This window comes from Stomoxys calcitrans, chromosome 1 (genome assembly GCF_963082655.1).
Source record: "Stomoxys calcitrans chromosome 1, idStoCalc2.1, whole genome shotgun sequence".
Lineage (NCBI taxonomy): Eukaryota > Metazoa > Arthropoda > Insecta > Diptera > Muscidae > Stomoxys > Stomoxys calcitrans.
The window spans coordinates 927,524-944,916 of NC_081552.1; the positions used below are offsets into that span (position 1 = coordinate 927,524).

The following is a 17,393-nucleotide window of genomic DNA, read 5'->3' on the forward strand; positions in this document are numbered from 1 at the left end:
TCCCTTTGGGGGCTCAAGAAGTAAAATAGATAGTGGATTTATATGGGAGCTATATGAGGCCATAGACCGATTCAGACCATAATAAACACGAATACCGATGGTCGTGAGAGGATCTGTCGTACAATACAATTTCAGGCAAATCGGATAATAATTGCGACCTCTAGAGACTCTAGAAGTCAAGATCCCAGATCGGTTTATATGGCAGCTGTATCAGGTAATGAAATGTTTTTAGTCAATTGAAAGAAAGTTCAGATTCAATTAAAAATGATTGAATCTATCAATTTGTTAATTGGTTGATTCAATTATTTTCAATCCTTACTGGATTGGCAAAAGTCGGGCGGTGCGGACTTTATAATACCCTATACCTATCCAATAAATACAAAAGGGGCGCTATATATAATTTTGAACAAATTTTGATGGACCTAGGCGGATGTATTCAGATGAGTTATTAAAATTCCTGTATCAAATTTCGAGCAAAGCAAATATGTTCAAAATGTAATAACTACTGACAAATGCCAACAAATTACCCAAAATCTGACAAACATATACATGGGAGCTATATCCAAATCTGAACCGATTTCTATGAAATTCACCAGTTATATCGAGGGTCAAGAGAAAATCCTTCCTGCCTAATTTCGAGAGAATCGGTTAACAAATGATCATTTTATCATCTGGGAGTTATATCCAAATCTGACCCGGTTCTTTCCAAACTCAATAGGCTTCGTCTTTAGGCCGAAAAACATGCCCGTACCACCTTTGAAGACGATCGGATGAAAATTGCGACCTATTCGGGGTGTTGCGGCTTTTGGGTGTAGAGTCCTTCTCCCCTATTGATATCAACAAATTATATAGCCTTTGCTTCTTGCAGACCAACCTAAACAATCTGTGAAAATTCCAGATTGTGTAGGTTTGTATATATCACTTGGTCCCCAAAATACGGGACGTCCGGCACCCACAATAACCCCTTTTTGGACGTATTTGCTCACCATGACAATTTGGGGCTCAGAGAGAATGGAGTTCGATGGTGATAGTTTTTGGGGCCCACCCCCAAAAACCGGACATATTTGCTGACTTTTGCAATAAGGGACTCAAATAAAGGGTATTTGAGATTAGAAAACGAATTTGATATCCAAATTTTGGGGCCAATGGCAATATGGGGTTCAAATATCTGATATTTGAGAGTAGAAAGATGCTGAGATTTTTCATGGCTAAGTGTTTGGGGACCATCCCATCCTCGAGCAATTAGCCAGCAGTCGGAGTCGAGTCAAATTGGCTCCACTCCACAGCCCTGGTACTGACCAGGCAATGCCACTCAATGTTAAAACAAGTAAAAAGGCGTTAAGTATACCCACCACCTCGGTTATATATGTAAACCACCTTTTATCAAAAATTGCATACCTTATGTCCCATAGCAGTTATATCGAAATATGTTGCGGTTTGGACCAAATATTAATAAGTACAGTAGCTATATCTAAAAATAAAGCGATCTGTAGCACATACGACACGGATGTGGAAAAGAAAAAAAAAAAATCGGATTATAAATGCGCCTTTTATGGCTCTATATGGCAGCTACATCCAAATCTGGACCGATTTGGACCAAATTGAAGAAGGACGTCGAAGAGCCTAACTAAACTCCCGGTCCCAAATTTTGGCGACATTGGACAATGAATTGCGCCTTTTATGGCCCCAATACCTTAAACCGAGAGATCGGTCTATATGACAGCTATATCCAAATCTACAACGATCTGTGTCCCATATTGCAAAAGTATGTCAAGTAGCTTAACTTAACTCACTGTCTCAAATTTCGGCGACATCGGACAATAAATGCGCCTTTTATGGACCCAAAACCATAAATCAAGATATCGGTCTATATGGCAGCTATATCCAAATCTGAACCGATCTAGGCCAAATTGAAAAAAGATATCGAGTGGCCTAAGACAACTCATTGTCCCAAATTTCAGCAAAATCGGATAATAAATGTGGCTTTTATAGACCCAAGACCCTAAATCGAGGGATCGGTCTATATGGGGGCTATATCAAGATATATTCCGATATAGCCCATCTTCGAACTTAACCTGCTTATGGACAAAAAAAGAATCTGTGCAAAGTTTCCGCTCAATATCACTATTTTTAAAGACTGTAGCGTGATTTAAACAGACAGACAGACGGACATGTCTAGATCGTCTTGGATTTTTACGCTGATCAAGAATATAGGGTCGGAAATGGATATTTCGATGTGTTGCGAATGGAATGACAAAATGAGTATACCCTCATCCTTCGGTGGCGGGTACAAAAATATGTGGAGACCAGGCTTTGCGGATGCAAAAAAAAACAATGATATCAGGCCTTGAGGTAGTCAACTTTTACCGCTGGGCTTCAGTTTTAATCATACATAGTATTACTAAAACCTAATCTTGGGTTTAGTTTTCCGCTTTTTACGTAATTGTTTTATATATCGATTTAATTTCTTAACCATTGAATAATTTGTATTGCCATCTCAACGTTTGATAGATCTTTTTTTTTTAATTCTGTTCATATTTTTCCCATTGTTATGGTCTAATTAAAGCGTTTTTTTTTGCAAATTATTTTTCTTAGTGTATGCCAAATATTTGTTGGTTTTTTCATTTGCCTTTGTGTTCAAATACGTTATTCGTTATTTTGCGTGTTCATGTTGTTTCTTGGAACAACCGAAGCCTAGCATAACACAACAAAACAAATCGAAATCTTAATGTGTCATGGCTTAGGTTTGTTTAAGTAATATGTGAATGTATGTGTGTACATATGTGCAAAGCCGACATGTTTACATAGATACTTGTGTTTTTACCTAAAAACAGACTTGAGGCTTTTATAATGTTAATAAAAATATGTTTTTAATGTTTATTAAAAATACATGCACACACAAACACACACAGATGTTGTCCTAAGCTACCCAAGTGCTAAGCTGTCCAGCCAGTAACCAGTAGGCACCATCATCTAGTTGAGTAGGTAACTTTTAAAGCAAATTTTGTATCTACAGTTCCAAATATGGTTCAGATCGGACTATATTTAGATACAGCTGCCCCATAGACCGATCTCCCGATAAAGGGTCTGAAGGCCATTAAAAGCATAAAGTGAGTAGTTTTAGACCACCCGCCATCCGACCCAAATATGGTAAAAATAGTACTGTATTTAGAAGTTCGGCCCGGTCGAACTTAATGCCTTTTTACTTGTTTTTCCTTTATACTAATTTAAGGAAATGCGGCGCAATTGTTTATGTATTTCTGATTAATAGTTTTTTTTAAGTGTTTCCCACACTTTTCTTAAATTGAACTTCATTGAGAAACTCATTGCGATGCAGTAGTCTTAATGCGTTATTCCATCCTTAACATAGTGATGTCGGTAGGCTAGAGGAGGCGTGGAAGATAATGAAACATAAGATGATGAGTTCAAATCTCCTCGTCGACCACTGATAGAACTTTGTTTAAGTAGAGTAATAAGTATACAGAGTGACAGAGAAAAAACCGAGAGCTAACATTGACCAACGTCAACAGTAGTTTGTTAATAGATTTACTTGAAGCACCGGTTCTACATGTAACTGCTTACTGTCTGGGAGCGTCAATGTTAAATTCACCAGTTGTTACCAGGTATAGTGTATAAACAGGTTTGGAACTAGTGGCCTGGACTACTCGGCAACCGTGCATACTCATACGTGGTATATACACACTCACAAGTGACTCTAATAAACATTTCTATCTTCCCAGTTTTCTTTTTATTTACATGGCCATGGTAGGGATAGGCCAAACGAACATAGACACACAAACAACGGCTTCCTTTGATCTGGTTGACCGCACTGTCTAGCTGGGGGCATTAAAAAACTAATTTTTCAAAAAGTCGAACAGTGTTGGTTAGGCTGCTGCACGGCCAGGAAAAGGGACAACATTCTTGCAATATGAGACCTTTAGGCGGTAATGGAAAGTTTCGGCTGAAGGTCTTCTCCTTTGTCTATGGAGGAGAGCAACGGAACGGTAAAGTTTTGACCAAATGCCAAAACTGATTAAATATCAAAGGCGGCGGCTTTGAATAAAATTAAATTTGAGTCATTTCAAATAGAAAAGGAAACAACAGTGAAAACATTTTATTGTGGTGGCTTGAGGTTTTGTCATCTCAGTTGTTGTTGTTGTTGACGACTTGACACCTTCTGCAAATTGAGTTTCCTTTGCAAGAGTTTGTGAGAATGAGTGTGCCATTTCTCTAAGTCTCTTGGAATTTTTAACACCTTCAATTTATTTGTTCACTTTGTGTCTTCAGCCGCTCTCTCTCTCTCTCTCTCTCTCGCTCTTACTCTTTTTCTAAGTGCTGATGGCACAGTCATGCTATAACACTTTGTGGGATATTGACTCAAACTCTATGTCATTGAGTTTGTGTGTGTGTGTGTGTGTGTGTGCAAACGCTGATGAACATCACTATTGTGTAGGTGATGGACGTGCGATGCGCAAATAACAAAAATCATTTGTCGTACCACCAATTTGTGTGTTGACATGTTAACTTTTGTAATTGTTGCTTTTCTTCTTTGTTTACTCTTTCGTTTGTTTTGTCAAATTATCTGCAATAAAAGCAACGACCACAAATTACGGTCATTATTGTCACAATAGGCAACGTTACAAGTTGCCAACACCAACTTTCATGCTGCCTGCCTTACTATGCCATGCCATGCCATGCCATGCCATTCACCGGCCATTGTATGAGTACATCACCATTTGTAGTGTGTGTTGTGGCTGAGGTTAGTGTGTGCGTGTGTGCGTGGGCGCACACATCAATTTTCCAGCATTTGGCAAAAGTATTGTTCTTTGCTTCATTTTATCTCTGAGTTGAGTCTATGTTTCCCTGCCGCCTTCCCCCTTACGAGCGCCTTTCTCTTTTCCTACGGCAAATAATGAATAGGACACCCGAGCGTATGATTTCTATGGGTTTCCCATTCAAATAAATCATACGCCCTTTTGGTTTCAAAGTGCTAGCCTTCTACTTGAGTCCAGATTTGAACACATGAATGGCAATTCGAAGTGGATTCTTTTTCTTACGAAAATCGATTTAAAATCAACTTTTCCTTTTTGAACTTTTTCCAGCCATTCAAATCCATCATACCATGAAATGTAAAGCTGTAGGGCTAAAGTTATAAAATCATCTCTGGAACAAGCAAAGAATTGTTTCAAATTTGTTACAAACGAAACGATATGAGGACAAGATGAAATGCATAATAATTGTTTGTCTTTACAGAAAAGGAAAACTAAACAAGTCAAAACGTATTTGACTTTGGATACCCACCACCATGGAAAAATGAACCATCCTCTTTTATAACAACTCCACTACAAGATGCATTGTGATATGCAAATCGGGACTGGTCTGGATCATATTGGATTGAGGTCCCGAGAACTATTATGCAAGTCAAAGTTTTAGCGAAATCGGGCATTAAGACCTTAAGATCGGTCTATATGGCAGCTGTATCTAAATAGAGCCTGATATGGACCATGTGGTGGTCGAATGACTAATACAAGTCACTGTGTCAAATTGCAGTGAAATCGGATGAGAAATGCTGCTTTCATGGGCTTAAGACCCTTAAGCGACAGATCGGTCTAAATGGCAGCTCTATCTAAATATAGTCCGATCTGAACCATATTTAGATCGGATGTCGAGAGGCTTAGAACAACTCACCATTTCCACCAGTTTCAGCAAAATAGGGTAATAACTGCAGCTTTTATGGGCTTAAGACCCTAAATCGGCAGATCGGTCAATATGGCAGCTATAGTCCAATCTTAAGCATATTTGGGTCGCATGCAGAAAGACGTAAAACTACTCAATGTTTAACATTTCATCGGAACTTAAGACCCTTAATCCCGGCAGATAGCTGCATCTAAATATTGTCCGATCTGAACCATATTTGGGTCGAATGTCAGCAAAATCGGGTAATAATTGAGGCTTTTATGGGCTTAAGATTCTTAATAGGTAGATCGGTCTATATGGCAGCTATATCTAAATAAAGTCCGATCTGAACAATTTTTGTGTCGAATGTCGGGAGGCTTAGAAAAACTCTCCATTTCAAGTTTCTGCGAAATAGGGTAGTAATAGCGCCTTTTATGGGCCTAAGAACCTAAATCGGAGGATCGGTCTATATGGCAGCTATATCCAAATCTGAAACGATCTGGGCCAATTTAACGAAGGAAGTCGAAAGGCCTAACACAACTCACTGGTCCAAATTTCAGCGAAATCGGATAATAAATGTGGCTTTTATAGGCCTTAGACCCTTAATCGGAGGATCGGTCTATATGGCAGCTATATCCAAATCTGGACCGATCTGAGCCAAATTGACGAAGGATGTCGAAGGACCTAACACAACTCACTGCCCCAAATTTCAGCAAAATCGGATAATAAATGCCCATCATCGAACTTAACCTGCTTATGGACAAAAAAAAAAGAATCTGTGCAAAGCTCAATCAGCTCAATATCTCTATTTTTAAAGACTGTAGCGTGATTTCAACAGACAGACGGACAGACGGACGGACATGTCTGGATCGACTTAGATTTTTTCGCTGATCAAGAATATATGTACTTTATAGGGTCAGAAATGGATATTTAGATGTGTTGCAAACGGAAGGACAAAATGAATATACCCCCATCCTTTGGTGGTGTGTATAAAAAGGTCGAGAGTATTATTTTGGTGCCCTGGGACACATGCGATATGTGTCGTTTCATTCACTAGTTGCGCCATATCATTGTGCGCAGCGGAAAACTCAACCTCAGGCCCTCAGGAGTCGTATGACCCGAATGGGAAAGCCAGGAGGAGTTGTGGACATTGAAATATTTGTAATGGAATCAGAAAGGGCGTCAAAGCCGTTCATGGAAGCCTCCCTTTCTGAGTTTGGACTTCCATATATAAAAATCCCAAGTGCTGTGTATGTGATCCAATCCCAAATTTAACCCAAAGGGAGATAAATTCAGGATCCTGCGAGTCCAGGTGTTGTCGTCTGTGGAACACTACGTCATTACGTACATATACCACGAGGCCTCTGTGCGAAATAAAAAGAGACAGAGTGTGGTAAGCAGGGATGTGAAAATCCTGTGGATCTGATTTTCATTCTCTATTTCATATATCTTTCCCCCGATATGAAGTTTTAAGCCTGTTGAAGCAACAATTTTGGTCTGATGTTTAAAGAAATTAGCACGAGGTGTTGTGTTTGACGTTTTCATATGTGTGAAGAATTTCGTCAAAATAAGTCCAGATTTAGATATAGCTCCCATATATATCTTTCATCCGACATTGAATTTTCATGCCGTAGCAGCCACAATGCATATTTTTTATCCGATATGTGAAAAAAATTAAAATTAAAGTCTGACTAGATTTGGTGCAGGGTATTATATAGTCGGCCCCGCCCGACTTTTGCCTTCCCTTAGTGGTTTGTTTTTTAATAAACAACAACAGTTAGTAGTTGTGCTTGTCTAGCGCCCTACTGGTGGGCATGTCGACATTCCCAACCCTTGTGTACCTTCTATTGCGACAGTAGCGGACACGTGACACTATCGAAAAGTTAGATGACTGGTAAATTAGAGTATTACAGCAATCCAATGATAATCTGCAAATAGATGCAATGCATAGATGCCAAGTCTACCCCTGCCCCCATACCCTTTTTGCATTTGAACTTAATAATTGGCAATTTGTTGTCGGAGATTTGGATTGACTAGCTGCTGAGCAATCCCAACCACTTTGAACATCTCTGTAAACTAATGACTAACTGACTGTCTATTTTTGTTTCTTCTCTATTTTCAGTGTACACAAATGTTTGATTAACTTGTGAGCCAACGAACCAACAACAGGATCAAAGTCCTTTTGCTGCAACAAGAGTCGTTAACAAGCGAAAAAGGAAAAAAAAAGAAAAACAAACGCTGTATGCTGCCGGGGTGCGGCGTCATGGCGTCAAAATAGTTATGTTGCGCTTCTCCATGGGGTAACTTGAATGGGGCACTAGTACTAGTACACATATCCACCATCCATATCCATATCCTTTTGAAACACGCACACAGATGCACTTGTACGTTTGCGGCGATTACGTGTGAAACATTGAGTAACTGAAGCGTAAGAACCATGTCGAAACGTTACGTCAATCAGTTGTCCTTGCATAGCGTGTTTGCTGCTGCCATTAGTTACCGTACACCCTCCACAAAATGAAAACAAAACACACGAGCTGTGTAACCGCTGCTGCCGTAGCTGCCGGTGCTGGAGAGAAAATGAAATCCGTGATATTGTATCCATATGGACCGTTGACAGCCACCGGATGCTGTCGTATGCTGCATGCAAAAAATTTGGCCATAGCGAGCGCCATTTACACAATAGTGAGTATTAAATTCAAGAACGAAATTGGGGATCCAACGGTGAAATAGGGGGTATTCTTTAGTGCTAACCCAAGTGCCAAGTAATCACTTTTCGGCGCCCTACGCCAACCCAAAAAAATAACACTAAACACACGTTAGCCCCCCGAAAGCTGCAGAAAAACGTTTTGCCCGAAGAGGCCGGAGAAAGGATCATATCATTTTCCCCACCCCACCACACCCGTGTTTACTAAGCCAGTTATATGTGCGAAATAAATGATAAAATTTGTCGAGGGTTTGAAAAATGCTAAATTCAGAGTTAAGCATTCCCCCCTGCTTGTCGTTTGCGATGCGAAGGTATGCGAGAAACAAAACTCTTTTGTCTTCGACGCTAATGCAGGAAGGCCAAAGGCATTGCAACTCCCACCCTTCTCCGTCCCGAGCGAGGCACGAAGGCATGTCGCCATACTGCCAGACTGTCATGCCACCATCATTAGGCCACACAGAGCGATCGGTTTGCGCATGCATAGTGGCGGCCGCCGCACTTTCATTTAAATTCGCTCATAATTTATGTTCATTACAAGAACGTGCCCAGAATTTCCATGCCACGATGCTAATGTGCCGGCAAATTCTAATAAACAGCATTTTTATAACTTCATTAATGTGTTTTATTGTTGTGCTAAATTGCTCAGTTGCAAGGAAGCGTCAAGGACCCCAGCATGGGCAAGGAGCTACACTAGCAGCAATTAGTGAATGTTGTTCCATGCCATTCGCCTCATTCTCACTCCCCGCACACACGAAACCCACACATATGCTGGGCACAATAGCACACCAACAAAATGTTCCCACCATCCCACCATAGGATAACACTTCCGGTCCGCTTTCATTTTTTTTTTCAGAAAGCGTTGGCATGTTACGGTGCTGCAACACCATCATGCCGCCACATCGTTTAGCCCATGTGTGGTGCACATTAAAGCATCTCTGGCCACCATCATCAACAAAGAATGTGTTTTTTAGTTGACTTGGCAAAACAAAAACAACGAAAAGGGAGAAATCGCAGCTTTAAAAGTTTGGCATTTCAGCACATGGTGAGGTGGTAGTAGTGGTGAGGCACAACCCCCACCATTCCACTTCATATTAGGGAAAAAACGCATCTTTCACTTGACATTGCTGCTGCTGCGGAATAATTTAATTTTGCTTCTTTGGAATATTTTTTTTTTTTTTTTAATTTAGACTGCTATTTAAATTAACACCCACCGATGGGCGATGATTGATGATAAGACAAACTGTCTGAGTCAGATTCACTCTTGGAACATAATTTAATGAAAAATTTAAAGCAGAATCACTTTGTTGAGTCAAAGGTCGTCATGAGAAACAAACAAGTAAAAGCGTGCTAAGTTCGGCCGGGCCGAATCTTATATACCCTCCACCATGGATCGCATTTGTCGAGTTCTTTTCCCGGCATCTCTTCTTAGGCAGAAAAGGATATAAGAAAATATTTGCTCTGCTATTAGAGCGATATCAAGATATGGTCCGGTTTGGACCACAATTAAATTATATGTTGGAGACCTGCGTAAAATGTCAGTCAATTCGAATAAGAATTGCGCCCTTTGGGGGCTCAAGAAGTAAAATAGAGGGATTGATTTATATGGGAGCTGCATGAGGCCATAGACCGATTCGGACCATAATAAACACGAATACCGATGGTCATGAGAGGATCTGTCGTACATAATTTCAGGCAAATCGGATAATAATTGCGCACTCTCTAGAGGCTCAAGAAGTCAATATCCCAGATCGGTTTATATGGCAGCTGTATCAGGTTATGAACCGATTTGAACCATACTAGGCATAGTTGTTGAAAGTAAAAATAAAAAACGTCGTGCAAAATTTTATTCCAATCTGATAAGAATTGCGCCCTCTAGAGGCTCAAGAAGTCAAGACCCAAGATCGGTTTATATGGCAGCTGTACCAGGTTATGGACCAATTTGAACCATACTTGGCATAGTTGTTGGATATCATAACAAAACACGTCGTACAAAATTTAATTTTAATCGGATAAGAATTGCGCACTCTAGAGACTCAAGAAGTCAAGACTCATAATCGATTTATATGGCAGCTAAATCAGGTTATTGACCGATTTGAACCATACTTGACACAGTTGTTGGAAACAAAATACAAAATACTTCGTGCAAAAATGCATTCATTCGATAAGAATTGGGCCCTCTAGAGGCTCAAGAAATCAAGACCCAAGATCGGTTTATATAACAGCTATATCAGGTTATAAACCGATTTCAACCATACTTGGCACATTTGTTGGATATCATAACAAAACACGTCGTGCAAAATTTCAGTCAAACCGGATAAGAATTGCGCCCTCTAGAGGCTCAAGAAGTCAAGACCCATGATCGGTTTACAATCCCAACCGACCTACACTAATAAGAAGTATTTGTGCAAAATTTCAAACGGCTAGCTAACCCTGGAATTTTTTTCCGATTTGGCTCACATTTTGCAGATAGTGTTATGTTACGTCTTTCAACAACTGTGCCAAGTACGGTCAAAATGGGTTGGGTCTGTAACCTGATATAGCTCTCATATAAACCAATCTCCAGATTTGATTTCTTGAGCCCTTACAAGCCGCAATTTTTGTCCGAATGGGCCGAAATTTTGCATTTAGTGTTTTGTTATGACTTCCGACAACTGTGCCAAATACGGTCCAAATCAGTCTATAACCTGTTATAGCTCCCATGTAAACCGGTCTCTCTATCATCCTTGATCGGTTCCAATTTTTGCTGTTTTGGCAGAAGTTTGGTATGTAGAATTTTAAAGCGTTCGCAAGATTCGGCCCGGCCGAACTTAGCATGCTTTTAAGAGTTTTATAAGAATTCTAATCGGGAGATCGGTTAGAATGACAGTTGTATCAGAACATGACCCATTTACCATCCCAATCGACCCACACTAATAAAAAGTATTTCTGCAAAATTTTAAGCGCCTAGCTTTACTCTTTCGATAGTTAGCGAGCTTGCGATAGACAGGCGAACGGACGGACGGACACGGCTAGATGGACTTCAAATGTCATGAAGATCCAAAATATATATTATTTTACAAACGGAATGACCAAATTAGTACACCCCATGCTACATGAAGGGTATAACTAAAAAATTCTCTTTAAAAAAATCCTTAGAGTTGGAGTTGCGTTTGTTTTGGATTTCATTAAGAGCAACAGGAAAATCCCAATTTGTATACTCACCCCTATAGGATAGGAGGTATATCCATTTACCAATTCTGTTTGCAACACATCGAAATATCAATTTACGACCCTACAACGCCACTTCGACATCAGCAAAACCCCTAATAGAAGTGCCATCTCTTGGGTTATTGTGCATGTCTATTAATTGGACCATTAGGTGGCAACATCAATTCATCCATAGAGAACCAGGAATGTAAGAATTGACCATGTGCTAGAACTTGTCCCTCCGAAAATAGAACAAGTAAAAGCGTGGTAAGTTCAGACGGGCCGAATATTATATACCCTCCACCATGGATCGCATTTGTCAAGGTCTTTGCCCAGTATCTATTGTATTTACAGGCAAACAAGGGATAATTTTATATGGGAGCTATATCAGGCTATAAACCGATTTCTATCATACTTGGCATAGTTGTTGGAAGCCAAAACAAACCACTTCATGCTGAATTTTAGCCAAATCGGATAATACTTGAGCTCTCTGGGGGTTGAAGAAGTCCAGATCTGAGATCGGTTTATGTGGCAGCTTTATCAAGTTATGAACACTCGGCATGGAAGTCAAGGGGTCTAATACTGTGGTCATCCCCTTCTAATGCTGGCAACATTTGTGAGGTACTTTGCCATGTAAAAGCTTCTCCCCCCTAAAAAGGTGTCGCACTGCGGCACCCCGTTCGGACTCGGCCATAAATTGGAGGCCCCTTATTATTGAGCTTAAACATGAATCGGACAGCTTTCATTGATCTGTGAGAAGTTTGCCCCTGTTCCTTAAGGGAATGTACATGGGCGGATTTGCGTTGCAATACGGTTACAACTGGTCTCTATGTGCCAAATTTCAGCAATGCCTTTCCTTAGGTTCCATATTTGCTGCAGTTGGTACGAGAGTCAAGAGATTAAATACGTCTCATTGTTTCAAATTTCCTATATTTATATTTGTTTTTTTATGTGTTCAGTACCTTCAATCGGAAAGTCGGCCTATATGTCATCCACACTCAAATATGGTCCGATCTAGACCATAATCGGATGTTGAGGGGCCAATGCGACTATGTGTTTCAAATTTTATTAAACTCGAATTTCAGTTAATGCAGATTTTAAGCGCACAATGCCTTAGTACGGTTTATTGGATCACTGTTTCAACGAAATCGGATGATAAATACGACTTTTATGAGCTAAAGCTGTAGACCAACCTCTGCAGGAAGTTGGTCTATGAGACAATCGGACGAACATGGCTATACGATTTAGAACGTTTACTTGAAAGTTTGGAGATGGATAACTCGATGTCTTGGAAAGGAAAATCGATAGCCATCATTTCGGAGGAAGCGATATGACCCATATACCATCCCATCCGACCTACACTGATTGGAAGTATTTGAGCAAAATTTCAAACGCTTAGCTTTAATCCTTCGAAACTTAGCGTGCTCTACACAGACAGACGGACAGCCTATTTCGCCGAAATTTGGGACAGTGAGTTGTGTTAGGCTACTCGACATCCTTCTTCACTTTGGCTCCGATCGATCCAGATTTGGATATAGCTGTCATAAACACCGATCTCTCAATTTAAGTTTTTGGGCCCATAAAAGGTGGACTTAATGTCCAATATCGCCGAAATTTGTGACAGTGATTTCTTCGACAACTTTGTGCATTTTGGCCCAGATCAATTCAGATGTGGATATAGCTGTCATATAGACCGATCTCTCGATTTAAGGTTTTGGACCCATAAAGGCCATATTTATTATACGATTTTGCCGAAATTTGGGACAGTGAGTTGTGTTAGGCCACTCGACATTCTCCTTCAGTTTGGCCCAGATTGGTACAGATTTGGATATATCTGCCATAAAGCGCATTTAATATTCGATTTCGGTGAAAATTGACACAGTGATTTATGTTAGGCTTTCGATTGTGATACCACAGGAACAGAAGAAGGAAGATGCCTTCTACTGCCTACCGTTGAACCATCCAGATCGCTTTGAAATCCCCAATAACTTGCGAATATTCACATCCGCTAAATCAGACAGGTTCTCAAAGAAATGAGAACCTAAAGTGGAACTCCTTCTAACTGCTAGTGCGGGACACACACACACAGAAGGTATTCTGTAGTCTCTTCTTCTTCGTAGTCTCGTCGTTACTGCCACCCTTATGTCCGCATAGAAGTCTATGTAACTTCTATTACAATTAAAAATTTTATTGTAAATAATATCGTTTTCAATTGAAAAATTAATTGATTCAATTATTTTTTGAATTGAATATGATTTTTTGTGTCAAAAATTAATTAATTCAATTAATTTTTTTAATGAATCTGAAAGAATTTTCAATCACAATCGTGATTGAAATTTCTTAATTTTCAATTAAAAAATTAATTGAAACAATCGTATTTTCTAATGAATCGAAACATTTTTTAATTACAAATTGGTGTTAGACCCCATACCCCATGCGTATCTGCGATGTAGCCTTCAATTGATTTTATTGAAGCACCATATTACATATCGTCCCCTACGATACAACTGAAAGGAGATTTCAAAGGTCCACACGTCCTACACGTCTGTATACTTTTAGCAATCCTATGGCAGCCGATTCTACCAATCACATTTCAAAAATAAGTTTCAAAAAATGTCAATAGTTTTTTAATTCAGCAATTAATTAATTGTCAATCACTGTTTTAATTGGTTCAATTAAAACCTTAATTTAAAAATTTCAATAATTTTTTTAATTGAATTGCAATTAACATGATTGTTATCGGCAATTTCGTGATTGCAGCAGTTTCAATAAAAAAAAACTATTTAAATCTTTTATTTTTTTTTTTCTTTGTAGTTTTAAGAAATTTCAACATTAATTGAAATAAAATATGGAAACCACCAAACGAATACTTATTCCAATTTAATCTAAAAAGCTTTCTTAATTTACACAATGCCATACATCGCAGTTCCATTTCTGTTTATCCATATCATTAAATATGTTAAAACACCATTAATTGTTAAATCAATTTTTCTTCATCTTTTGTTATCCGTTGTATGCGTAGAAAACAAAAAAGCTAAATCATCGACCATAAAACGGATGTTTGATTGCTTTGTTGCATATAATGTAAAAATTTGATATACAACATTTTTGAAGTTAGCCTGTGTATAATATCTACTATGATGCCTTTTTACCAGAGGAAGTGGTAGTGGAAAAGTATACAAGGAGGGGGAAGTGATTGCCCTCTCTTCCCCCTTCTTGTATACTTTTCCACTACCACTTCCAATGTAATGCCATATAAAAACTATTTTATAATTGCATGGAAGCATTACGCTTCGTGGCTTTTGTTATTGTGTACAGCCCCCAAAGGGTTAAGGCAATGTTTAGTTTAAAACTGTTTGGCAAATATTTTGCTGTAGTATCAAAAAGTTTATGTTAATGCATAGTTTGTTATTAACTTAAAGGCAAACTTTTCAAGGGGCAAAGTTAAAGAGTTTAATTATTTAGGTCGAATTTTTGACGTGTGCGGAAAAGTATCAGAAGTACTTGAATTAATATTGAATTATTTCTTAGGGATAGGGGCATTGGGGGCCACGTGCATGATAGACACCAGAAAAGGGACCACATTAGTGTCAGCAGCACTGACAGCCTAAGCTCTTTATCAAATTTAATAGCTTAACACTCTTGTGGGGTGAATCTTCTTACAATGTAGCAACCTTAACAAAGCCATCAACAATATGCGTTCGCTTCAAAAGGTATTTATGTGTGGTGCCAAGTCGTTTTCTTGAGCTGATGTGATACTACTTCTGCCTGCCACCCTTGGCATTGGCATTGTAGGGTTGGAGAATAATTACTTTAATTCCAAATGAGATATTTCGCAATAAATTCCCACAACTTGGTAAACTTGTGATTTGCAATAAAACCCTCAACACGAATGTTGTCTCCCATCATTACCATGCACAGAGTAAACATTTGGCAGTGTGTTGGTGTATGAATGTGTGGGTATTGTGAGTGTTTAAAGCATCCAAGTTGTGGTTATTTATCATAATTGTGGGTGGTGTGGTTGTCCACAAGCTTTTATTCTCTTTCACTCAGTATAGTGCTCATGTTTTAATGTGATCTTTCGAGTGTCTGTTTCGTGGCAGTGTGTGTGGTGGTTGGTGGTTTTGGATTTTACATAAAATAATGACACTAATTACATTAACACAGTTCGACATGATGTAATTTGCATATGCATGTGTATGTATCTACGTGCATGTACAAACATCATCACACACACATAGCCCAACAGGCATTAACACATCCCACCCGCCTCACATATGTGTGTGCAGTTTTCTCTTAGGCAAATTTGCATGCCTATGTGTTAGTTGATGTATGCGTCGCCATAATGTATGTCGGCAAGAGCCCTGATAATCATGATGGTGTATTAGTCTCATCTCTACATCCCCCAGCTCCTACTGCTGTTGCCCCACCATTCCCAAAGCAGATGATTTGCGTAGATTTGATTGTGGATGTGCCGTGTCTGTGTGGATGTTACTAATTACCAGCACAACATCTCTAGCTTCACTATTCCGGAGAGCAAATATTTTATCCATATAATAAAAGAAATTTATAATCTTAGCTAAAGTGTAAACAGCTTAACAAGCAAAAAACCAAAAATGATATATAAAACCTCAAACACACACACACACACACACGTATGAAAAAAAGATAACAGTATGTCAAAAAATCAAATCATTTTCCCTCCGGTAATCTGAAAACGAACTCATAAACAAGGGTATCTACGAGAACTAAACCTTGTATTGCTTCCTAAAACTTTGTATTGCTTGCCGATTAGATATTTTTGTGCGGATATCTTAGTTTTATAGTGAGACTAGCCGAACCGGGCCCGCTCCGCTGCGCCTTCTTTAACTCTCTAATATCTTTTTAAGGTGGGGACACTTCGCCTTGAATGCGTATATCGAATTCGTGCCTATGACCCTGAACCCGTTCGAATCCTGGCGAGAACATCGGACAAAGCGGTGTTTATCCCCTCTTAATGTTGGCGACATTTGCGAGGTACATTGCCATGCATGGTCATTTAAAAAATTTTCCCCAAAGTGGTGGCACACTGCTGGACACCATTCGGACTCGGCTATGAAAAAAGGTCCCTTATCATTGAGTTTAAACTTGAATCGGAGAGCACTCATTGATGTGTGAGAATTTGTCCCTTCTCGGTTTCTGGTGGTAATGTTCTTCCTTAGGGTAATGTTCTCATTAGGGGAAGGATGGACATTTCCACTCAAATATGGATATCAAATTCGTGCTGCACTTCCAAATTCCTTTAATTTGAGCCCCATATTGGCATGGCCGGTAAATATGGACCGTTTGGAGGGTGTTTTGGGGCTGGGGCGACAGATATCAAAATCGTTCTTTATTCCCAACGGAACTGAAGTTCAGTTTAGGAGGTGTTTTAGGGCGTACCCCAAAACACTTAACTACAAAAGTGGATATAAGATTTGTTTTCTATTCTCAAGTACCTTTCATTTGAGTCCTAATATTCCCGTTTGGGGGTATATGGGGGTGGGCGACCTCCCATATCTTGGACCTAATGTTTTATGCCATATTTATAATCTACTGCCTATTACTTTTCATTTGAGTCCCATATTGACATGAACTTCGAATATATATCTGTTTGGAGGAGTTTTTTTTTTTTGGGGGGGAGGTTGCCGCTGGGTACTTGGACCCAAATTTTAGCACCATATTCGTTTTACCTTTCATTTGAGTCCCATATTGACATTCTGTCATTACTTAAGGCCAAATTTTAATAAAATTGTTATCGCGAAAAAAGGGGTTTAAACAATGAAAAACTAATTAGTACCAGAAA

The 17,393-nt window shown here is 39.2% G+C and overlaps 1 protein-coding gene across 1 annotated transcript in view; it reads left to right on the forward strand.

The window, feature by feature from the left end:
• The window catches only part of LOC106096188 (uncharacterized), an 87,135-nt gene that overhangs the window by 39,382 nt on the left and 30,360 nt on the right, over window positions 1-17,393 (forward strand). Inside the window, exon 2 of the mRNA XM_013263805.2 lies at window positions 7,799-8,361. Within this exon, the coding sequence (XP_013119259.1) occupies window positions 8,194-8,361 (168 nt within the window). The 5' untranslated portion in view covers window positions 7,799-8,193. The remainder of the gene's footprint in view (window positions 1-7,798; window positions 8,362-17,393) is intronic.